Consider the following 25,951-nt stretch of genomic DNA (forward strand, 5'->3'; position numbering starts at 1 on the left):
TTTGTTTTACTTCACCAGGGTGATGTCTATATGGGAAGCCTTATTCTGTAAAACTTTTACAACATTATTAGCTTAGGAGTCCTGATTATTGGCATTAGGTCTGGTCCACATTGCAAGGTGGTTTACTTGTTTTTCAGCGTTCACTGTCGAGCACATCAGCCATTCAAAGTAAACTCTATTGACAATGAGCATTGATGGGCAAGTTGAGTGCAAGTGTACTACCTGGTGCAGGGACGAGTAACTGATCTTGGAGGACCTGTGGATTTGAGTTCCAATCCCTGATCTGTTTGACCAGAGTTACCTATCCCTGCACTAGGTAATGCATTGGCGCTGAACGTGTATCCATCCGCACTCTTGGTCAATGGAGGGATTGAACTAAACTTCACAAGACACTGGCCTCCCAGGACCAGTGTTGCCTATCCCTGACATACTGGACCTGTTGTCAAAATTGGGCTGCAAGCGGACAAACGAATTATGCTTTATGAGGGGTGGGCTGACAATGGTTGACCACACCAAATATAGGCTGATGTAGTAACGAATATGTGAGGACTTTGTGATCAGTATATCTGGTAGTGAAAGTACCAGTTACTACGAACTCTTCAAAGTCCTGCTTGTTGGTGTCTCTATTAAGTGCCTAAAACAACACTCTGAATATCTTCTGAATAAGACTTGATGAAACTGACCTGATAAACTGTAGCAAGTTCAATGAGTTGTGCTGGTGCTTTGTGCTTATTGTAGCAATCTAATACCTTGTGACACCTTTAGTTCCTGATTAACTCATTCATCCAAACTCCTAGACATTACATAAAGACAGCATGATTAGAACTATCGATTCTCTGCTATTTCGGGCCACTTTTTGTGTGAAATGTGCGTCAGGTGGATGGTAAATGAAGACTAGGAGTAGGGTTGTTTTTAAATGTTGCACATAGGATTTCTCATGGAACAAGGCTTTCCATCTAGACACAACCCTACAGCAGATACATCCTGGTCACTCCACTCATTCAGCCATGCTTAAGGTAATAAACTCATAAAACAATCTTATAAAGCAAAGTGTGATTTAATATTGAACAAGGTGGTTACATAATGCTGTGTTTATTCATAACGTGTAATACATGTGAGAAAGGAAATAATCAGCAAAGATACGCATCATGTCTTCCTGTGCTTGATTAACTTTAAGCTGAATATGATAACGGTTAAACCGATGTGTTTAGTAATACGAGTAATATGGTCTACCCCCAAAAATGGCCAACTTCGCAAAAGCACGACACTCGAAACGTCCAGAAAACTACCACTTGTCTCTACATGTGTGAACCAAATAATACAGGGATGAGTAGTACTACATAACAGACATATCTGAGCATCTTTCTGACTGTAGTTTCTGAAAAAATTAAGATATTACATGAAAGACCAGGGAAGGAAAGCAGTGGCACGAATTTTAAGAGCAAAATTGATTATTTTCCGCTTTTCCTCCCTTTGGTGGATTTTATATCGCTCTTGGTCCTCTGTAAGCGTGAGAAGATCTCCTTGAAGAGAGTTTTGTACTCTGGAGTGTTTTGGCTCAGCCGCTTATCCACAGCCTCCACTTGTCGGCTGATGCCCTCCAGGGCCTCTGGAGTCGAGGGCGTCTGCGGTGGAGTGGGCGGCTGCTGGGGCTCTGCGGCCCGGCATTCCTTCATAGACGGGTCCCTGGACACGGGTCGGGAGGTCTGCACCTCAGCGTGGCAAAGACTCTCCTCGTGGCGCCGGCACTTTCCAAGGAGCTCCTCGTACTTCTCCAGAAGGGCGTGATACTGCTCATCCACCTCTCGGAGGATGGACATGCCCCTCTTCCGGACGCCATTGGCGTGAATCGCGTAGCTGCCTTTGCGTCTCCCTGAGGCGTCAACCGCAGAGATGGCATCTAGAGCTGTATCACTGCAACTCTTCCGGACGGGTACCGCTCCATCATTTGCATCCCCGTTCTGCATTCCAGCCATAACTGCATCATCCGGAGTGTCAGTCTCGGGGGCGCAGTTGAGCAGCGTCTGCTCCAGGCCCTCATCTCTGCTCAGAAGGCAGGCTCGGGACTTGCGGAGCTGGTGCATCTCCTGGAGCTCTGCCTCTAGCTCGTGCACGCGCCTCTGGCAATTCTCGGCCCCCATGAGGCGCTGTTCCAGCCGCTCAAACTCCTGTATCACTGCAGAACATTCCCGCTCTGCGGCCTCACGCCGACCACGCTCAGCCGCCACAGCAGCGCGCAAAGATGACACCATCACACGCAGATGTTCTTTCTCTTCGTCAGTGGGCTGACACTCCTCTAGGTCACCACTGCCCGGGTAAGACACCATGAAACAATCCTCATACCTGCACAAGAAAAGCCAATAAGACTAAATGATTGGAGAAGTCTGGCAGGTGTCACCAAAAGATTTATTATATTGATAAGTTATTATATTGATTAAAAATTATACATGCATGAATGAATTATTTGCAATAAGATCCATAAGGTGCATTTAGTTTAAAATTTAGAATTTTCATGGTTGCCAAAAAAATGTAAAGGCATTTTTAGACTGCACTTGCAAACAGCAATTTCTAAACACCTAAATATTTTTTTTGGCAGAAACTAAAAATTGCATGGTTTAAAATTGCCTAAAATAATCTGAAATTAAAATAATTCCTGGTTATTCATGACTACAGGGCCTTTTAAAAAATAATAATTACATAATAAATATCCTTCTGTAAAGGGCTTTAAAAAAGCACAAAATTATTCAAAAGATATTGCATGTGCTGATGTGATGACGATTTATGGTGGGGGAAAAGCTGATCAAGGAGTTTATTGAACTAGAACACTGGGCCCTTGTCAGATTGCTGTAGTGTATGTATTTATGATATATTTTATGAAAACCTATGAATTTCATGATAAAACCACAGCTGTGAGGGACAAGCACTGATTAAAGGTCCTGGATCGCATGACATTTCCAAAACTGTTTTTTGGTGTTCCTCTACTGAAAGGTTTTTTCTTTTTTTCAGAAAGACTATCAACTAAATCTGTATGTTGTTAAACAGTCCAGTCCATTAAACGCACCGTACATCTATCCCTCACAACCACATTCCTGTCAGAAATTAAATATGTTGCCTCCCTGACCAAGGTCTTTTTCATTCAGTTTTTTTCTTTCTTGGAGGCTGTTTATCCATGGTGAAACATTGCTTCCCGTGTCGTTCTTCCCCTGTGGACACATTTTTAAATTACACAACATTCCTCCACTGCAGACCTAATAAATCGGGACGTACCTGGGAGCGGTGCACAGTTCTTTGAGGCACGGGAACGAGTGCACAGTCTTTCTCCTCTCTTTCTTCTCTCGGTGAACCCTGAGCTCTTCCAAAGTGCGCAGTTCCTCCACGCGGGCAGTTAGCGTGTCCACCTGCCCCTGCAGCATCTCCATAGTACTTGTCAATCTGTGTGAAGAGATTTACATACAATCATTCAATCTATGAGCTTCAGCCAGCCACCAAAACCACAGGCCAGCTGCTTCAATAAGTCTTGCTTTTCAATTTCAAATTAGACCAATCTACCTTTTTTTATATAACATACTTAAAGTTATGACTAGTTTTGGAAAAAAGACAACTAAGATGAATTTCATGCAACCGGCCAATTGCAATTACTGAATAAGGGATCCATTGGGAAAAATAAAAACGTTAAGGCAGAAGTGATGCACTGTCATGTTACAGTTTCACAGCTTTTTCCTAAAGGCAAAAAATAGTCTCATAATAAACAAATCCTCTTATAGCTACGGGTTAGCTTATGAATATTAATAGTTTGAGGCTCCAGAAATGTTATAGTGCAAAGTCAGCATGAGCAAATTAATATTCATGAGCTGAGCCTTTGCAGGGTAAGACTTCTACACCTATCAGTGTTATGACAGATGCAATAGAAGATTTGGTATTGTTGCAAATTTTACGCTTTCGAATACTTGTGATGTCCTCATTGTGTTGCGTGTTTTCCCATGATGCTCTGATAGCGTATGGCTCACCTGTCGATCTTCTGCTGAGAAGCTTTGCTCTCCAGCACCAGTTTTTCATTGGTTATCTCCAGCTCTCGGGCCGTCACGTCCAACTGCTCGTACACTTTAGCGTGCTGCTCGTTCATCTCGCGCAACATCTCCATCTGCTTGGTCAAGTACTAACAAAAAGAGACACATGCATAAGCCTGCCATAACATTGTTGCGAAATAATATGCTCTACAATTAAGCAACAGGGTAAATATTAGTGAACGTGCTTTTTATTTGCTCATTAAGTTACTTACAGATGATGTTATTATAGTGTTGAATGAATTACTAGCTATGTTTCCATCACCCTGTTTTTACGCACATTTTGAAGTATGGCATCAGAAACGAGTGATGGAAATGGCAAATTTCATATAAAATCACTTAATTCGCAAAAACTAATTTATGCTCACTTGAGATGATTTTAGACTTGTGCGAAAAAGGGTTAATGTGAATAAATGGAGATGGAAACGCATTTAGTAAATTCCTTCATGCGCATCAATAAAGTCACGTGACTGCGCTATGGGACGGCGAAACATAACCAGTGGACCAATCTCGTTCCTTAACATCTGAAATGTTATGGTTATTTTGTAATGTTCGCTCTGTAGCGCAAATCATTTATTATATAGGCCTATGAATTTTTTTTTAATTCAGGGGTCTCTATTACTTTTAATAATGATATATAACCTAGTGCCAGTTCTACCAGGAAGTGACGATTTAGTTTTCTTTGACTCGCTGGATGGAAACGGTGCTTATTCACAAATGTTTTATGCAATATTTGGTAACACTTTAGAATAAGGTTCCATTAGTTAATGTTAGTTAACTACTTTCGTTAAAATGAACTAAGCAAGAACAATCCTTATAAGTCTTAGTTCATGTTAATTTCAACATTTACTAATGCATTATTTAAATCAAAAGTTGTGCTTGTTAACATTAGTCAATGCACTGTGAATTACCATGAACTAACAATGAATAACTGTATTTTCATTAACTAACATTAACGAAGATGAATAAATACATTAATAAATGTATTATTCATTGTTTGTTCATGTTAATTAATACATTCACTAACATTAACTAATGGAACCTTATTCTAAAGTGTTACCCAATATTTCAATTGTATGTTGAAGTTAAATTCGCAACTTTGGAAGGAGAGCCGGCTAGTGAATCAGTCTGTATTAGTAAACTGATTCAAAATGTTATATTATGTTAACCTAATGAGAAATATTCATGAAACAAACTAAATGGAACATGTCTCTTAGATCACACAATACTTTGATGAAGAAATCCTACAGAATCTGTTCAACAATTAAACTGGCACCTGTGTTCAAGCCATTATGAAGAAATGACATGCTTGTGGAAAGCTCGGTAATCTCCTGTGAAATGAGTTTTTGTGTTCAGCGCTACACCCTGAACTTTCCTTCACTAAGATTAAGCCCCATAAACCCCTTACAATTTCTTTTTTTCTTTTTCATACGGCTGCAGCCAAATCATTACAGTTCCAGCATTACTGGTCTGAAATACTGAAATGTTGTGCAATCTGTACAGAATGAGGCGAGTATTCAAACAGATCTGAGAAACAGCAGCTCATTGTTCTCAGATAAGTAACAGAGTCTTTGTTCAGTGGAGCTGGCACACAGACAGACCCGCCGCATGCGCTCAGCTAACAGTCTCATCTACAAACACGCTTCATGCGCTCCGTTAGCATCATGCTGATGTGTAACTAGCTCATCAGGGGACCAGCAATGACAGGAAATCAGGAGAAATGATTCTTGACTGAAGAATGCAGGTCAGAGGTCACGAAGGGGTTCAGTGCAGTTCAGAATGTAATTAAGAATCATTTTAAATTCTGTTTAGTTACTGAATTTGAATCTAGGCACAGCATTCTAACAAGATGCAACATTCTAATTGTGTTTTTTAAGGAAGCAGAATTAATTCCAATAACTGCTTTGAATACTAAATGACATGGCTGTTAACTGTTTTGACAGAACTGAACTTAGTTTAGAGAAACACGTCTAATTATGCGAATGTTTTGGATCATGAAATGATGTATTCACAAGCACAGACACTTCTTGAGCTCACGGCGGCTCTGTACCTCGATCTCCTGCACCTGCTCCTCATTGTTGATGTACATCTGCTGCAGAGAGTCCTCCAGCTCCTTGTTGCGCTCCAGCAGGGTTTTCCCTAACTCAGCTGCCAAGTGCAGATCTGGGATAAAAACAGTACAACATCAGGGAAGCTGCAACAAAACAAATCCTGGCTACCATAGAAATCAATTCATTTCTACGGGGAAATTAAAGAGAATGGACAGCATTTTTTAGGTTTCTTTTGTTCTCCACACCAGTATATGATGCTGTATATATATATATATATATATATATATATACACCCCCCCCCCCCATCCAGAGACACAAACACAGTCCTCCAGTTCACTCAGATGGCGTGGACTCAGATGGTGGGACCTGCTGACAGAGATGGTGTCACACACAGGAAGGAAGTGACATCGTGGGAGGTGGTGAAGTATTGAGCTCAGAATCACTGACCTCCATTACACTGATATGAATGCAGAGATTTATCATGAGATGAGACGGTGTCAGAGACAATGCAAACACACTATAGTAAGGAAGCACAGAGCGCCATGTGCATAAATCACACAGTATAACACACTTTCCTCTGTGTGTATGGAAACTGATCCCATGAGAGTCTGCTGGAGAGAAGCACAGAGCTGAAGATTAATTTACAATCCACTGCATCTGGCTTAATTGCAGTAGATTATAGGTATGCACCTCTTGACTGATACTGATATTGGCTGATACTTTTAATCGATGACTAAAAAAACGATAAACTCGCTATTAGTTTTAATCAATTGTGTTTTGTTGTGTCAATAAATGTGTTTTACTTGTTTTTATTCTTCTGCCAGGTTAAATTAGACTTTATAACATCAGTTAGTGTTCTTTTGTTTGTTGTTTTGGCTTCTCACTTTTATGTTGGATTTGTTTATTTATAGTTCTGTTTGCACTATACAAACATATATTCAGTTGCAATTGCGAGTTATAAAGTCAGAATTGTGAATTATAAATTCAGAATTGCAAGTTAAACAGTAAAAACTGTGCGTTTATATATATATATATATATAATTTTCTTGGAATTGCATGTTTATATCACATAATTCTTCGAAAAAATTAAGTCAGAATTGCAAGATATAAACTCGAAATTGCGGAAGAAAAAACCTCAGAATTGCGACTTTATATCGCAATTCTGACATTATTTTTTTCTAAGAATTGCAATTAATAAAAAACTTATTTTTTAACAACTAAGTGTAATAATGCAATTAAAATATATATATAAATATATGTAATATAATATATGTAAGTTGTAACTCAGTACCCATTTACGTCAAAACTTGGCTAAGTTGTAACTTGCGACCAGCCCCAGTTGATTATTGTAAATAAATTTATAAAAATTGTACTTAGTGTAGGGAGTGCTGGGACTGAGTCTGAGAATGGTTCCAACTGCACATCTGTCATTAAACCAAGGTGTTCCAAAAATAAAGGACTGTTTTTAATGACGTTGTGATCAAATTATTGTTTAATTATTGCTCTAATTACAAGATTATATAATCTTGCAATTCTGACTTTCTTCAATTGCAATTGCGAGTTATAAAGTCAGAATTGCAAGTTACTGTATAAAGGTGTAGAATGAAATGTGAAAATATGGAATAAAACAATGTACTGCATGCCAGCTTGCTTATTTTGCCCAACAAGAGCATGATCTGTTTAAGTCTGTGTCTCATACTAACTGAATTTTCTTCTAACTACAGGTCGAGAGCTGTAGCTCCAACCACACATTACAAGTTTGTAATGTCCATTGGAAAGACACTGAATCATTCAACTATGTTGCTATCCATGGAACTTATGACCATAGCTGGCTAACAAAACTTTTGGGAAACAAACCCCGGAGCGATATACAGTACAGACCAAAAGTTTGAACACACCTTCTCATTCAAAGAGTTTTCTTTATTTTCATGACTATGAAAATTGTAGATTCACACTGAAGGCATCAGAACTATGAATTAACACATGTGGAATTATATACATAACAAAAAAGTGTGAAACAACTGAAAATGTCATATTGTAGGTTCTTCTTTTGCTTTGATTACTGCTTTGTACACTCTTGGCTTTCTCTTGATGAGCTTCAAGAGGTAGTCACCTGAAATGGTCTTCCAACAGTCTTGAAGGAGTTCCCCGAGAGATGCTTAGCACTTGTTGGCCCTTTTGCCTTCTGTCTGCGGTCCAGCTCACCCCTAAACCATCTGGATTGGGTTCAGGTCCGGTGACTGTGGAGGCCAGGTCATCTGGCGCAGCACCCCATCACAATGATCCAGATACCAATATGGTTATGATTATTGTGCATCCTTACTCTGTTACTGATATGTAAATGACTGAATATAATACCAGCACAATCTGATATTCAGTACAGTGAGTGATATTTTTAGTAACAGCCGTGAAACAAGGTCAACTGTGATCTCTGAGGAACCACATCCCAATTCAGGATTTTTTCCTTAATTAACTTTCCCAAAGAGGACTTGCTCATCTGAAGAGTATTTTCAAGCTAACATGCACGTTACCAGGCACACCAGGCTGGAGGACATATACAGGCCTCATGTGCATTTCTGCACGTGTGGTTTCACATCAACACATGACAGCAAACCAAGCACAAGAGCAGAGCCATTCACAACTACTGCTCGAGCTGCATCAATACCACCTCTACCTGCACAAAACACAAGTTTAATCTCGTTATACTGAGTAGTGCTTGTGACCGTAAGGATAAAGTCTTCTACATGCTCCCTTCACAGAGTACACATCTTTGCATATAACGTAAAATGCACGGCATTGTAAGTGTATAAGATATTTTGGTACTACTGTCCCTATGATTTACGCAGTGTGGAAAACATGGACAGAATTGTAGAATCCACTCATAAAAACTAAATTTAGTCTAAGTTAGTAAAAATTTGATTAGTCAATCAAAAGTAGGGCTTTATGATTACTCAAAAACTTAATTTTCATATCAGATACACACAGAAACTCAAAGGTCTTCACCACAACCCAAAGAAAACGTTCAGCTTAACTTGAAGAAATCATGACAGACAATATAATATATTATTGCACTTTGTTTGCAAAAAATGTGAATCCACAGTAAAGTGGTGTGTTGTTTGGTCGGCAGGCTCAATCACTCTTTAGGGTGAAGTGATATTAAACTGCACTCATAGTGTCCGCCCCTAGGGGACGAACGTCACCAATCCACTTCAAAACCAAAGTGTCATTGTGATATTTATCAAAACGCCATTGACCGAGCAATGGAGATATTGCACTCTTTTCAGCGCGGGCACTTTCTGAAACGGCATTTCCTCTCATGATGGATTGCTTTTGAATGTTGAGAGAGTCTGAAATGGATCAATATGGAGTCTCTGGGAGAGATTGTGTGCTAGGCCCCCATTAGACCATTAGTGCATGCATATTACTTAGCTAATTTGATTGTGAACAAATATGCTTCTAAACATGGTTATCAGAGGCCTTGCCTAGCTGGTGGTGCATTTCTGAAGTACGTCTTACATGCAAACAAAGCATACTGTCAAGTAAAGACATGTTTGGCTATTTCACAGGTGTGTTTTTACCTGCAGGGAGCATGTAGAGTCAGAAAAAATTATTTTTAGAAGCGTCATGAAATATTACAATGAGAAAAGATCACTATCATTTCCTTACTTCCAGAATGGATTAACTAAACTCGCTCCCAAAGAAGCACCTCTGCAATCCTTCTCGGCCAAAAAGATCACCGTTCCAGATTCCCTTTCCAGCAAACGTTTGCCTTCCTTTCCCAATCCCAGCGTAATGACTACAGGCCAGATCTCTCAGAAACTGACTCATCACTTCTAGAGTACAGCCAAACAAAGTGTCCTGAAATTCATAAAGATCGCTCACAGGCTGTTCTATGGATCAGCATTTTAAGGTGATTCGATCCCGAGGGCAGAGAGAGGGCAATGACATCATCATAAACCCACAGAGACAGGGAGAGAGAGGTGCATCGGAGCAGAAAACTACTGGAAAATAACCACATCTGACAGGTCAAACTCGCTATTGCATTTTATGATCAACATTCAGTCCAGAAATCAAATGTCTCCCATTGGACTAATGAGTTTTCCAGTAGTTCCTAAGGAACATCAAAACTAATTTTACTTTAAAATAACAATACACCATGCATTATCCAAACTGAACAAGCCCAAATAACCCTGTCTGGCTGATGCATCTCTAGATACTCTGAGAATGATGCTTTGACACTGCAGTTTTTATGATGAGGAGATTAAAGCAGACTAATGTTGAGCATCTGGACTGACACAGATCCAGAGGAAGACGGTGGACTTCTCTAACCTTCAACCTCAACCCTTATTTCTGACTGTTTCTCCAAATAACACACGACCAAGACAAATATATCCCTATATAAAGACAGAGGACAGCATTGTATCTACACACAGTGAGCACTTTCTTTGTCCACGGTTTGTCATTCGAGCACACACACACACACACATACGCATAAGCTGGCTTTGTTGTCAAACTGATGCGGTTTGTGGTGTATTTCTCTCACCTTGCTCCAGGTCTCTCTGGTCGTACCAAGGCTCATCTTCTTCCGTCACAAACTCGTCCATTCTGCCGGCTCGGAGCATCAGTGTGTCGCGGTTAACGGGAGGCCGGAAGCTCACAGATGCGCGGATCTATCAAAGAGATAAAGATGATACATGAGCTGCAACATCTGACTTTTCCAAGCGCTTATGCCGCACACTTACACTTGCGCAAAACACAGACTTTTGTAAGAGGGAAGCAGCGTTAAAATCCACTTTTTATCCACCTATTCTCACGGTTTCTTGCTAAATGAATGTCCGTTCGAGCAGCATCCGCGGTCGAGTGATCCGCTCAACAAGGCAACAATGACAGCGCTTTAACGTTACTGCAAACACTCGCTCCGTTACCGTGCAATGTTTCCGACAAGCCAGGAGAAATTTCCCTATGAAATGCAAAAGATGTCACGCTCCTGCTATTCAGTCCTGTCACACTCAACCCCTCCCACTCCTCATCCTCATTCCCAACAACATCCCGTTGGTTTCGCCCGACAGATAAGGTACCCACGATTATACCATTGGGAAGGTTGGTCATTAATATTCATAAGCAAACGCTTCACCATTGGATGGTTGTAGTGCCACGTCAACAGTCTGTTTGATATTCAAAAATCTGCGTTCGCCATTGGTAGTGCTTTCAAGCAACGTCCTTTCGACGTAATTAATATTCAACAGTTAAATTTGGGCATAAATACCTAGTTATGTTTCACTCCGGAATTACAAGTGGGAAATTAGGATACTATATTTTTATTTCACATTTCTTTTAAACAGGGTGTTTCTTGACACTGGTAAAATTGATCACAAAATCCCACTTTTAGAGACACACGCAAACATATTCTTGTTTTATTTATTATGCACTAGCAAAATCCTTGCCGCTGAGAAATGAACTGACACGTCACCAGAGCACATTAATATTCATGACTCAGTTTACCCCGCAGAGCCTTCATTATAGTAGGATTCGTGGCTTCTCCCGCCAGCGCTGCTGCTCTTCGACTGAGAGGAACCGCCAAACACAACAATCTGTTCGTCCGGGAATCTGAGGGCTGCTTTTAATCTGAAGAGGCATAATTAGGGGGTCTCCTTTCAGCAGCTACTGTGGGCTCAATAGAGCGTTAAATTCGTTTATTTGGAACAGGTTTCCCGCAGGGGAGAAGACTATATTTAAGGTGTAATTTTAGAAGTGCCTAATAATAGCACAAAACCAGATTTAATGAATAGGGACTTATTTTTAAGGTTCGGAAAGAAAAGAAAAAGAAAGACAAATGAAAAATTAAGAGATGTAGGCAACCAATAATGTAGCATAAATATCTGAGAAATGTATTAACTTTAACAGAACAGTAGGGTTCTTCACTCCCTGTAAAAATCCTATTCATTTGCTTAATAAAGTACTGAATTTTAACAATATCAGACACATTTCAAGACAGACCTCTAAGGTTAAACAATAATACATCCTTATTTAGACGTCAGTGTGACCCTTGTCTTTGCAAAAGTGTTTAAAGGAACACTCCACAAAAAACAAATAGGCTCATTTTCCAACTCCCCTAGAGTTAAACAGTTTAACTTTACTGCTTTTGAATCCATTCGATCTCCGGGTCTGGCGTTATCACTTTTAGCTTAGCATAGATCATTGAATCTGATTAGACTGTTAACATTTCACTCAAAAATGACCAAAGAGGTGTATTTAACTGTTTTTATTAATTTTGTTGAATATTGAATCTGTTTTTGTTGTTGTTGTTGTTGTTGTTGTTGTTTGTGCAAGTGAGATATGAGTAAATGCATGTTGACATTTAGTCCAGAACTACAGTAACGTCATGTTCGCATTTAGTCCAGAACTACAGTAACCTCATATTCGCATGTAGTCCAGAACTATAGTAACCTCATGTTCGCATGTAGTCCAGAACTACAGTAACGTCATGTTCGCATTTAGTCCAGAACTACAGTAACCTCATATTCGCATGTAGTCCAGAACTACAGTAACGTCATGTTCGCATGTAGTCCAGAACTACAGTAACGTCATGTTCGCATGTAGTCCAGAACTACAGTAACGTCATATTCGCATTTAGTCCAGAACTACAGTAACCACATGTTCGCATGTAGTCCAAAACTACAGTAACCTCATGTTCACATTTAGCCCAGAACTACAGTAACGTCATGTTTGCATGTAGTCCAGAACTACAGTAACGTCATGTTTGCATTTAGTCCAGAACTACAGTAACGTCATGTTCGCATGTAGTCCAGAACTACAGTAACCTCATGTTCGCATATAGTCCAGAACTACAGTAACGTCATGTTCGCATGTAGTCCAGAACTACAGTTACCTCATGTTCGCATGTAGTCCAGAACTACAGTAACGTCATGTTTGCATTTAGTCCAGAACTACAGTAACGTCATGTTCAACTGTAGTCCAGAACTACAGTAACCTCATGTTCGCATGTAGTCCAGAACTACAGTAACCACATGTTCGCATGTAGTCCAGAACTACAGTAACGTCATGTTCGCATGTAGTCCAGAACTGCAGTAACGTCATGTTCACATGTAGTCCAGAACTACAGTAACCTCATGTTCGCATGTAGTCCAGAACTACAGTAACGTCATGTTCACATGTAGTCCAGAACTACAGTAACGTCATATTCGCATTTAGTCCAGAACTATAGTAACCACATGTTCGCATGTAGTCCAGAACTACAGTAACGTCACGTTCGCATGTAGTCCAGAACTACAGTAACCACATGTTTGCATGTAGTCCAGAACTACAGTAACCACATGTTCGCATTTAGTCCAGAACTACAGTAACGTCATGTTTGCATTTAGTCCAGAACTACAGTAACGTCATGTTCACATGTAGTCCAGAACTACAGTAAACTCATGTTCGCATGTAGTCCAGAACTACAGTAACGTCATGTTCACATGTAGTCCAGAACTACAGTAACCTCATGTTCGCATGTAGTCCAGAACTACAGTAACCTCATGTTCACATGTAGTCCAGAACTACAGTAACCTCATGTTCGCATGTAGTCCAGAACTACAGTAACGTCACGTTCGCATGTAGTCCAGAACTATAGTAACCACATGTTTGCATGTAGTCCAGAACTACAGTAACCACATGTTCGCATGTAGTCCAGAACTACAGTAACGTCATGTTCGCATGTAGTCCAGAACTACAGTAACGTCATGTTCGCATGTAGTCCAGAACTACAGTAACGTCATGTTCACATTTAGCCCAGAACTACAGTAACATCACATTCACATTAAGTCCAGAACTACAGTAACATTATGTTCACACAGCGCACACAACACCGCTGTACTTACTCCCAATTTCTCTCAGCTTGAGAACAGGAGAGCTGACAGTCAATAAATGGGAAAACAAAGTAACTGGTGTTACATATTTGAAAACGTATTGAACAGATATTTAAATGTAAATTAAAACGTAATGCGTTACTTTACTAGTTACTTGAAAAAAGTAATCTGATTAGGTAAAATTACTTGTAATGCCCCTCCTCCACTGCTACTTAATTAAAGCTGTTCCACATTAGTTTGTTAAGTGCATTATCCCTCTCAGGCTCAAATTAAGTTTTAGTAACAAGTTTTTAGTACTCCAGATATATAAAATATGTATCTGGAGTAATAAAGTAGTTCGTTTTTAACTGTTGCAAATCAGCAACGCCTGCCTTGAGAGGGTTATTCTGGTATTTGTGTGTACTTTTTCCATTTTGAAATGTTAAGCTAATGTTAAACACTATTCATACTACAAAATGATACAAAATAGTGCATAAGTATGCAAATTGGGAAACATCTATTGTTGTGATTCATCTGTGAGTTGGTTGGATTGGTTCATGGCCTAAAAATGAAGGAATATTTAGAAATCCCTGTGGTGAAAAATAATGCGGAAAATATTTATGCAACCAAGGCTAATGAAAAATGGTTAGTGTGCCATTGAACACAAGCAAACTTACAATTATGCCATAAATTATTCAGCATGAAGTATGCATGGACTTTTAATGTAGTTTTCATTACAGTTCATGCTACTTTGAGTGCATTATAAGCAACTAATGCTGCATAACTGCTGTTGCGGTCTGTTGCTTGACCTAAAAAATAAATCAAAAATTTTCAGCATTTCATATTAATGTGCGGTTATGCCATCAACATACACCTGAGATATACAGCAGCATGCTGCTAAACACACAGCATCTCTGACAATAAAGGGACTGGTGGAGACAGAATGATGGAGAACGCTATCTGTCCTCAACTTTCAAGTGTCTCCAGTCTGTCTCACTCTCCCAGCACTGAATCCTGCTGAAGAAGCCCTTGATGAGGCTCTTTTTATTTCCATCTTCACTGTGGAGGAAAATCTCAAAATGCTAAATTATTATTTGAAAAACGTGTGTTGTTTGATTTTTATGAGGTTAAGGATAGCTTCACCTAAGCCTCGATTTGCAGTTTTTCTCTCTGTGAGATGATGGGAGAGGAAACGGGCAAAGGATTTAAACAAATCCTGAGGCAAATTATTAAAAATGAAATCTAATAGAAGTCTGCTATCCTCTGTCTCATTATTCACGTGTGTCTATCGTACAAAAGTAATAAAAACATTTTATTCATATACAATTCATATTATAATAAATATTAAATAAAAACATATCTGTGCAAGAAATAACCCACTAAAAAAAACATACTACCATTCAAAAAGGGTTAGTATGATTGATTGATTGATTGATTGATTGATTGATTGATTGATTTTGAAAGAAATCAATACATCTATTCAGCAAGGACACATTCAATTGAAAAAAATATGTCTGCAAAAGTATGAGGCAGCACATCTGCTTTCAACATTGATAATAACAATAAATGTTTCCTGATCATCAAATCAGTATATCAGAATGATTTCTGAAGGATCAGGTGACACTGAAGATTGGAGGAATGATGCTGAAAATACAGCTGCACATCACAGGAATAAATGACAGAAAACAGTAATTTTATATTGTAATAATAATTCACAATATTACTGTTCAACAAATTAATGCAGTCAAAAATACAATAAAATCTTACCACCCCTAAACTTTTAAAGTTAGAGTAGAATTAATTTAGAATCTAGAATTTTTTTGTTGTTGTTGTTGTTGTTTTTTATAATAAGTTAGCATTATTATTTTTATTTTTATTTTGTATTTTTTATTACCTTTTTGTAGAACGGATCCAGGCATCACACCATGATCCTCTTCAGGCTCTGATATGACTCTTCTTGTTTTTGTCTGAGTGGTGTATGCTACTTGCTTTTTTCCAAAATACTGTGACATCCAGCACATGTCTTTGGCCGAGTCTGCTAGTTCCTGCTGTTTCTTAGCGAGTCTTTTACTGGGGCTGCTCAGGGAGGAAGTGTGCTGGTTTTGGCTTTGATGGGAGACGAGTCGGCCGAGTTCTGTGTTTTTCCTGTTTCCACCTCCTCTTCCTCACAGATGGTGTCTCCATGGGTTTAGTCTGCGGCTAGTGTCTCCTTCTGAGAGTTCTTCAGCAGATCTCCAGCTGTCTGAAACCGGCTGGACAAGCCAGGAAATCCCGCTTCTACACGCTTCCTCTTCAGCTAGAATGTGATGAAAAAGAGGACTATTCAATCAGTTTTCTGCTTTCATTGAATTCTATTAAAATTAGAGTATAATTATACATTTATAATTATAATTTTCTTGGTCCAACTGAATTCAGTGGACAAACACAAGCCCTGCACTTTATTATTACAGACAATGAATAGTCTGTTTAAAGGGATAGAGCACTTTTTATGATGGATGTGTGCACTTTTTAGGGCTTCAAAATCTCTACCCCCATTCACTGCCATTATAAAGTTTGGAAGAGCCAGGACATTTTTTTATATAACTCTAATTGTGTTTGTCTGAAAGAAGAAAAGTCATATACACCTATAGCTTGAGGGTGAGTAAATCATAAGCTAATTTTCATTTTTGGGTGAACTATACCTTTAAGTAGAAATTGCACTGTATTATGGAAGTTATTTACTGTGAATGCAGTTAATTACTTATGTTGAGGTCGAGATGATGAAGAGCAGGCCTCTTGATTCGATTCAGACCGTTTCCCTTCAGCAACACCTTTCTTCAGCTCTGACACCTAGTGTTATATGTGAATGACTATTGAGAGGAGGTTAACATGCAGTGGAGCAATAACACTCGCTCTCTTGAGAACTGCAGACTTGTACAGGTGATTTACTGGCTCCGAAGATCTCGTGCTCTGTTTCTAAAGCCTGATCAAGTGTGTCAGAGCTACACGTGTGAAGGAAAGAATATGAATTCAGATAAACACTATATATGATATCAAATTAAGTATGACACTGATGGCGCATTGGTTGCTCATGGACTTCTGCAGTACTTGTGTGAGAGCTCTGCTGCCCCGCTGTGGTTGGGCAGACTCCTGCAGAAGAGACACAGTGCTCTCTGCTCCAAAACAACAAGAGTCTTCAGCTCAGCCGCTCATATTCCCATCACAGCTTACACTTTGAACATGCAGAGGTTTCAGACATAGTTTGAGACTCCATATGAGAATGATATGATGCTGTATACATCTGAGGAAACTTGAACAATGTGAAGCTTTACACCAGGGGAGTCCAGAACTGAAAATCATTCAGAATTCCTTTCTGTGCAGCTCAACTTTATGGGTGAGGCTTCAAACACACAGCTGGAAAACACATGTGGAGGAGGGGATGAGAGAGAGAGAGAGAGAGCGAGAGAGAGAGAGATATGGAGGAATGTTCTGGAACAGACTCAGACTGTGAGGGTGAAGCGAAGGAGGATTGTAGTCGAGTTGTTTTTCATCTGAATGTCTCATTGTACTTGCATGACTGTCTATCATTAAATGTGAACACATTCCCCCAACTGTCATTATTATAATGCAAAAAATCCCCTTTGCAATGTGAAAAAAAACTATTATGTAGTACTTATACATCATGTTAGCATTTACTGCACTACTTTCATAAAAAAAAAAAATATATATATATATATATTTTTTTTTTTTTTTCTTTAGCAGCTAATCATCATATGGTATTAGAATATTCAGCTTTGCGTCACAAAAAGATAGTTTTCAAATATATATGAAAAGTAAATATATACATAAAGAAGTTCTTTCAGGTGGTAATATTTCAGAATGGTAATGTTTTCAATATCAATGCAGACTTGGTCAGTATGAGAGACTTCTTTCAAAAACACTTCAGAAATCTTACTGACACCTAACTTTTGAAAGATGGTTTATTTCTTTATTTACTCTATTACTAATGGGAATCCTGGGAATTTCAAAAAAGCATGAAAAAATTAAAAGTAACTCGATTGGGCTGTGTACAAACCACTTTCAAAGCAACAATATTCCAGTGACAAGCATTGTTTTGTCAAAGCTAAAAGAAATAATGTTGAACAAGGATATAACAAAGATATATCAGTCAATCAAAACCATGAGGCTCAGTTTATCTCATCATGACAATCTCTTCCAACTCTTTAGATTTTGCATTATAGAACTTCTTATATAATATCATTTATCCTTGGTTGGCAACAGAATCCTTTATAGAAGCCTGTTTCTAAAACTGAATAAACAATAAAACATCATAAGTGCAGCTTTTTATCTCACAATTCTGACTTTTTTCTCAGAATTGCAAGATATAAACTCACAGTTGCAAGTCATAAAGTCAGAAATGTGAGATAAAAACATGAAATTGCACAAAAATAGAGAAATAGTAAAAATAATAATTATTATTATTATTATTATCCTCAAAATGGAACTATTGGACAATAGCAATATTGGAGTTTATATCCCACGGTTCAGAGAAAAAAGTCAGAATTGTCAGATAAAATGTTGCAGTTACACATGAAGCAGAACATGCTAATCACTTGCTAATTATACTAATGACATGCTATTATCATGTTAGTAACATGCGAAATGCTAATCACTTGTTAATCATGCTAGGAAAATGCTAGTAACACGCTAATCATGCTAGAAACATGCTAGTGTCATGCTGGTAACTTGCCATCAAACTTAAAACTTTTTAAACTTTTTCAAACTCTCTAGTCAGGCAACAACTGCTTAAAACTTCCAGGCTAGGCTTTCTCAAGCCAACCTAAAGTTTGCCTTAACTAATTTTTTATCTAGTTTGTTTTATTGTTTTATTATTATTATTGGTATTTAGTGACAGAAATGGGCTTCCATTATTCTTTGAGGTGAAAAGTTAACTGGAAATGTTTCGTTTATGCTAGTGAGTGCCCTGTCCCTGTCACTATCATGACATGAAACACAAAAGATTGTGAATATGATAGTAATTTTAACGGTAGAGACGGTAAAATGTATAGGGTAAAAGTCTATTATTTGGATGAGAGTAAATTCCCTTATTATGTACAGCAAAACACTGTAATAGATCTAATGAGGCAGAAAAATTAAGTTTTCTGTATAATCTTATCATTTATAGTGAAAAACAGTAAATTGACATTCCCAGAATATATTCTCTGTGTGACACTTCACATTTGATTATCACTGAAAAACTAAGAAGTTGTTGCCCAGAGAGTTTTTTTCTCAGGTAATCCACTTGGTTGCCTTTGTGTCTGTTTCTGGGGACTTCAATCACATGACATTGGACTCCTCCTTGTCTGCTTTCTTCCGGTATGTGGACTGTATTTCACCGGGGGAACCAGGACTATTGATCTGCTGTATGCAAATGTAAGGGATGCATACATTGCCACCACTGGGGAAATCAGACCACAATCTGGTGCTGCTCCGGCTTCACTACGGCCCAAGGTACGGAGACAATTCACCACTGAGGGACTGTTTTCGGTCTACTGATTGGAGAATGCTGCAGGAGGGTAACACCACTGACTATATGAACTTCTGCATGGATGTTGTGGTCCCTACTAGAAACCCTGGATTACCAGCAACACCAAGGACCTCCTTAATCAAAAGAAGAGAGCCTTCAGGAATGGTGACCAGGAGGAGCTGAGAAAGTCCAGCTGAAAGAAGCCAAGGAGACCTACAGAGCAGAACAGCACAAGAGAGGGGTGGGATGGGATGAAGACCGTCACGGGATACTGCTCAGGGAGGGGGAGCACAGCTGAAGGGGATCTGGAGAAGGCCAACAAGTCAAACAACTTCTTCAACAGGTTTGATTCTCCTGCCTCCGCTGCTGTAACCTGCAACCCAGGTCTCTGATGACACAGCAGGTGTTGGGTGAGTAAGGAATGGACCGGAAGAGGAGTACAGGAGCCTGATCGGGACTTTGTGGCATGGTGTATGTCTAACAGTCTGCAGCTCAGTAGCAGCAAGACCAAGGAGATGATGGTCGACTTCACTGTCACCAGAAGTGACAGCCTAAATGATAGCTTCTGTTGGAGATTACTCATTTTGTTTTGGTGAACCACACTTTAATAAAGAACTGGGGGTGTTTTCTACAAGAATATAGACTTGTGCACAGACGTCCTGTGTAGTGTGAACTCTAAAATAGAGAAGTGCACTTCTCACTTCACTGACTTCTGGGTTTCAGGTTTAGAGTTTGAAATAGGGGGCAGAGAGAGGCAGAAACCCTCCCAAAACACAGTTACATGGTCTGACACACAGAGACCCACTGTGCCAACACTGCCGCTCATAACCAGAGTCCCATTCCCCGCTCTCACTGTCCACTAGACCACTTTCCCATTAGGGATTTCCTCCAATGCTCTCCTCCTTTCTGAATCCAGACATGAAGACATAAAAAAAGAAAAAACACTTACACACTTACAAGGTGTGAAAGTTTCCTCCGGTGTGTGACAGAGAGAGCAAATAAACTAACTGTAACGTTTTTCAATTTTTTATTATTATTAATTTTTTTTCCAAAATAAAAAGAAATGAGGAAAAATAAGCCTGTTTTTCAGGAACATGATATAATGATATAAATTATATAAATACATGATATACATTATATAAAATTACTATATCTAAAACATTATTTTAATTGTCTTTCATTTATTCTGCTGTTACTAAAAAAAAGTACACTATGCACTATACAATTGTACACTGCTTTATTGTATTTTCCCTGTAAAGAAATTGTCCTAAATAGACTTCATTGTCTCTTTTATTATATTTATTTATTTACTTATTACTTATTGCTTGCTTGCATTCTTGTAAAAATGTAACCTCAAAAAAGATGTTTAACACTATATCATATTTGTTTTCCAAATCCATTATATACACACACACACACACACACACAAGACACAAAACAGTCCATTTCAACAGGACCTCCAGACTTTAACAAAAGGAGGAGAAATAAAAAATAACAAAATGTTCCCAGAGTGATTTGAGGGGAGGAGAAAAGACGAAGTCAGACAAAAAGGGGGCGGGGATGGATGTGGTACACAGAGAGAGATAGAGAGAGAGAGATCCAGTCTGACAGAACGTATTGTGTGCGTGTGTGTGTGTGTGTGTGTGTGTGTGTGTGTGTTTTACACAGCCCAACCCAGAAGACTCGTCATACTGGAAATCTCAAATACTGGAGGTCAAACACAGCTTGCCTGCACAGCAGCGAGTCACTCAGTAGTCCACAACAACTGTGGGACAGGACCGAGCTCTCAAAACTTCACACAAGTCTATGTGAGGAGGGGTCCAGGGGAACAAAGCTACAAACTAAGGTGAGAGCAGAAAAATATCTGGATGATTGCGTCTATGTGTGTAGATCTATGTCCCTGAATAACTGCGAGCTTGTAAGCATGAAAATAATGACTTGGGCAGCAGAACTCAGTTTGTACTTGGAACTTCTACAACTTACAAAAACATGAGAGACATTTACAAAGCAGGAATGGGTGGGTAAAGGTTGAACTGCATAGCGGCCCACAAAGAACCTGAACACTCAGATTACACACAGACTTTGAAAGCATTAGATAACAAAACATTCAAAAGTGGCATTATTTTAAAAAGGGATAATGTAAGTTAACGAAAATTAAGTTTGTATTAATGAGCTTAATGCACTTTTTATTTGGTCATTCCAGCAGTTTTCTGAAGACTGTGACCCTCGATTATTTCCCAAACAGCCTTTGACTCATAATTCATAGGAACAGTGACTGATTCATATCTGAACAATTCATTGTCATTACCAACAAATATATGTCTTTTTAAAAACCTATTCACATTTGCAAAAATGTGTTTGAAAGTATTGCTGTCATATAACAGTGTTTCATCATATAGGTGCATACAAAGAAAACAATTTAATGTGATTCTGGGGAGAACATGCCTTGATTTTACTGTATTTCTATACTTCTTAAAAAATGATTGTCTACTACAAATTTGATGATGATGAAGAAAGGTAAAGACCTTGCAAAATGCATAAGTTTAATATGGAGCTAAAACGGTGTCAAAATCAATGCATTTACAGAAATGTACTAAAACGTGTAAGCTAATTCCCAATTCACAAACTCAGAACCTAATTAATATTCACAAAACACATTTTACAAATCCAATACCAAATGCACAGATCATTCACCAATGCCAAGCATAACTCACAAGCACACAATTTTGCCAGCACATTTCTGAATGCTTCTACGTGTATAAACTAATTGTCTTTTCTCGGCGGGCCCAATTTACAAATTAGTGTTTTTTCAAACAGATGCTCTCTTTCACTAATCAAATGGGGGTTTCCCATCTAACCAATCATACACAACATTGCTAAATGATCCAATGCCTTGATTAGTGCACATAATAATAATATCTAGCAGGGCTGCACAATTAATCGAACGCGTTTGTCATGCGCATTTTGTTAGTAAAGCAGGTTCTGTAATCAGCAGAGAATGAAAACATCCTGCAATGTTTTAAATCTGAAAGAGCAACCGTGTATTAATTTATTGTCTCTCAAAAGAAAGAGTCAACTGAATCACTGAAACGAGTCAATTTAAAATGAACGTGAAAAAAAAGTGAAACATTAGCATATTGCCCACCAACTGAATGAAAATGCTAATTCATTATTTGCCACTAGGTGCTATTTTTGGAGAATAAAATATCTGTTTCCCCGGTAACGCTGTAAACAAAGCAGCACAGCGCTCACAAACACTGCTTTTAAAATGGCGAGATGACATTAAACTGAGACCAATCAGACCAATCACAGCAGACTAGCATTACGCAAAAGAAGGGTTTGGAAAAATTTATCGTTGAGCAAGTAAGGTAAAAAAAAAAAATGCATACTTTAAGACAATGAAAGTGTTTTTTGACCTTGCATGCATGTCAACTTGTTTTTGGGGGACTCCCTAAACCAAAATATGAACTTTTCATTTGCCATAATAGGGCACTTTAATGACTGGCTGGGTTGAAACTCTGGCTAAAGAAAATGCTAATTTTATAAAACTGCAATATGTAAACAGGTCCCTGGCAGGAAATTCTCAAAATAGGCGCACAGAAATACATAACGATTCACACAGACAGAGAGTTTGTAAATGCATACGGTTAGAAACATTCAAAAAATTTATAAACTGCATTTTGCATTAAGGAAGCTCAATTTGCTAATTGAAATTGGGTTGTGCATTTGCAACAGCTGTTTTGTGAATATGAATTAGACTGAGAGTTTGTGAATTGCTGTTCGCATGCATACATACACACAAACATATATATTTCTGCTAGGAATAACTCACTCAACAGAATAAAATCACAGTGTTCTGATGAGCTTCTAGAGATGTTCTAAAGAGATCAGACAGAAATACACACTGTGGTACACGCTTCAAACGGGACAATCTAAATTCATTTTAAAAGGGAATTTCAAAGTAAGGAATGATTGTTTCATCGGCAGGGTTAATGTTATACCGTGATGGCACACCCATGGGCGTCTGTCCTGTGGGAAACACCCAGATACAGCAGAAATTTAATGACTAGCTCAACTAGCCGGTTCTGTTTTGTTGATGTTGTTTTTTTTTCTTTCTATTTGCTTGAAGTACCAAGTCACATTCAGTGAACACAAAACTGTGAAACGGAAGAAAGATATAGTTTCCTCACAGGAAACACTGTGCATGGCCTCAGTGCTGATAGCTGCCAACACATTAACTAACAACACAATAGGACAAATTACTCAATTAATAATAATTCTTAAATGCTTAGATAGTTGAATGAGTCATTTGTGAACACATAATGACGTGTGAGAATAATGCAAGTCTACTAACACCAGCTGTTGCAGTGTAATCTAAAACATGATATGTGTTATATATTATAATATATAATGTGCTAGTACAACAATGAAGTGCTAATCTAAAACAGCTCCTTTCTAGAAGGCCCAAAGACCCTGGAAACATCTCTGTCATGTGTTTTATACTCTTGTGTTTGTGCTGACTTTTCAAAGTCTAGAAATCTTACTTTTAAAGTCCAGCTTCCTCAAATATCCAGATCACAGGAATCCAGGTTCTTCAAAGAAAGGGAGAAAAAAATGTTGATGAGGGTGAATTTAAACATCTATTCTGAGAACCAATGCCAAAGATTTAAGCACTGCTTAAATTCAGATTACACGATCATATGTTAATCGATGTAGTCCTGTGTGAAAAGTCTTCTTTGACTGTTAAACCGTATATAACTGATATGGGACTGTATTTCAGTCAGAATGAGCGCTTCAGAGGAAACGATGGCGGTTCTCCAGAACGTCTGGACCAAACTGCAGGGTCTTCCTCAAGCCCACCCGCTCATGCAGACGGCATTTTCCATCATACTGCTGTTCTTCTGTAAGAGCACTATCATTACATCTATGCACTGTGGCCACATCTAGAGTCATTCTGGAAGAGGTTTCATTTGAACACAAGGCGGACAATCTGCACAATCATACTTAGCTTGCTAATTCAGTGATGCACGGCACTTATCCTGACATTAGAAAACTCTCACAAGCAGTTGACTGTAAATGTGGGAGGACATGTCTTCATTATATTCCTGAGAACTGCCAGAAGCCACTAATTATAGCTCTTTCTGAAGAGATACCAGTCCATGCCTGTTGGATTGAGACTTGTGACTAACTCTGTGTTTCATTCGTCCTGCAGTGACATGCATCGCTCTGATGGTGACTGGATGTGTTTATGACTGCTGTGTCTGCTGTAAGACAGGGACCAGAAACAGAGTCTCTGCCATCTGAAACATGGGCTACACAATAAAGAGGAAGAGCCGAGCAGAGCACAGTGGGCTGAAACTAAACTGTGATAACACACACAGTACAGTGATCAGAGAAAGCGGCTCACGCTGTAAAGCTGCATGAATACATGACATTCATCAGCAACAGTCAATGAAGATCTTCAAATGAGAAACATTTTCCATCTTCATTATGAAGGTCACAAATAAACACTGAATTCCCAACTTCTCTCATTATGAAAACAGTGTAAAAAACTGTCCTCTGGTGTTTGATTACACGACTGCAGAGAAGAAGAAACCAGAGGAGGACTGGACCGTCGTGTGAAGATCAAATGCTGTTCTGTTGTACTTTCTGTTCATCAAAGGACCCTGAAAAAACAGTTATTTTACATTTCAATATTATTTCAATATATTACTGTTTTTGTTACAGTATTTTAATGGAATAAATGCAGCCTTGATGAGCAGAAGAGATTTCTTTAGAAAAAATGTATGTTAGCTAACGTTAATGTAATATTCAAGAAAAATGGTACGAATGTTGACTTATCATGTTGTAGTAAGATTGAGGAAATCTTGGTGAGATAATCAAATATGCAAAAAAAAATACCAAATTCTTAAAATGACATGTATTTGATGTATATAAAGTGAACAAAAATATTCATGTTTTCTGAATGGCGTTATTGCTTTATTAAACATTTATTACACCCTTTATCCAGATTTGAAGTGTCTGTGTTTGAACTCACCTTTGTCAGAAAACAACCATTGCCTCAAAATCCAGGATGGGAGCTTTATCCTGCTGGAAGTGAAAGTGTGAACTATAACGGCACTTTATTTTACAGTCCTGTTCCCCATGTACATACTATGTACTTATTATAGTAATTACAATAACTATGTAAAAACTAGGTACTATCCCTGAACCTACCCCTAAACCTAACCCTACTCCATGTAGTTACCTTGTGTTACCAGAACTTTCTTAGATAAATACACTGTAAGTACACTATAAGTACATGTTAGTACACGTACTGTAAAATAAAGTGCAACCACAATAACTGACAGCATATACAAAAAAAAATCCAAAAGAAAATATTTACATAGTAGAATAAATGATTAAACATTACAATTTCCTACTCCGTTTATAAATAGTAATTTTCCCCCCAACCTTATTAAATGTGTCATCTTTCACATCAAA

The 25,951-nt window shown here is 38.5% G+C and overlaps 1 protein-coding gene and 1 long non-coding RNA gene across 6 annotated transcripts; one reads left to right on the plus strand and one right to left on the minus strand.

The window, feature by feature from the left end:
- Positions 1 to 1,038: 1,038 nt before the first annotated feature.
- Positions 1,039 to 11,162, minus strand: LOC127944867 (cerebellar degeneration-related protein 2-like). 4 transcript variants are annotated; one of them, XM_052541205.1, is made up of 6 exons: positions 10,920 to 11,162; positions 10,659 to 10,785; positions 6,115 to 6,227; positions 4,008 to 4,156; positions 3,268 to 3,432; positions 1,039 to 2,343 (listed from the first exon to the last, which is right to left on the minus strand). In XM_052541205.1, the coding sequence occupies exons 2-6, from the start codon at positions 10,735 to 10,737 to the stop codon at positions 1,452 to 1,454; spliced, it is 1,398 nt and encodes a 465-aa protein (XP_052397165.1). In that variant the 5' UTR covers positions 10,738 to 10,785; positions 10,920 to 11,162; the 3' UTR covers positions 1,039 to 1,451. The 4 variants fall into 4 exon arrangements, with proteins under 4 accessions (XP_052397165.1, XP_052397168.1, XP_052397167.1 ...); XM_052541208.1 differs by having other exon boundaries at positions 10,877 to 11,162; XM_052541207.1 differs by having other exon boundaries at positions 10,858 to 11,162.
- Positions 11,163 to 21,102: 9,940 nt separating this feature from the next.
- LOC127944907 (uncharacterized) lies at positions 21,103 to 25,471 on the plus strand. 2 transcript variants are annotated; one of them, XR_008150472.1, is made up of 3 exons: positions 21,103 to 21,314; positions 24,249 to 24,371; positions 24,681 to 25,471. It is a non-coding gene; the product is annotated as an uncharacterized LOC127944907 (long non-coding RNA). The 2 variants fall into 2 exon arrangements; XR_008150474.1 differs by having other exon boundaries at positions 24,253 to 24,371.
- Positions 25,472 to 25,951: the final 480 nt, after the last annotated feature.

Source organism: Carassius gibelio, chromosome A3 (genome assembly GCF_023724105.1).
Source record: "Carassius gibelio isolate Cgi1373 ecotype wild population from Czech Republic chromosome A3, carGib1.2-hapl.c, whole genome shotgun sequence".
Classification (NCBI taxonomy): domain Eukaryota; kingdom Metazoa; phylum Chordata; class Actinopteri; order Cypriniformes; family Cyprinidae; genus Carassius; species Carassius gibelio.

What these genes read in the sequence shown, in the direction of transcription:
- LOC127944867 (XM_052541205.1), bottom strand. Translation starts at nt 10,737, where the DNA reads ATGCTCCGAGCCGGCAGAATGGACGAGTTTGTGACGGAAGAAGATGAG. An exon ending in AGCAGGTGCAGGAGATCGAG is followed by an intron (nt 4,157 to 6,114) that starts GTACAGAGCCGC and finishes TCTTTTTGTTAG; the next exon opens with TACTTGACCAAGCAGATGGA. An exon ending in GAACTGTGCACCGCTCCCAG is followed by an intron (nt 2,344 to 3,267) that starts GTACGTCCCGAT and finishes TTTCTTGTGCAG; the next exon opens with GTATGAGGATTGTTTCATGG.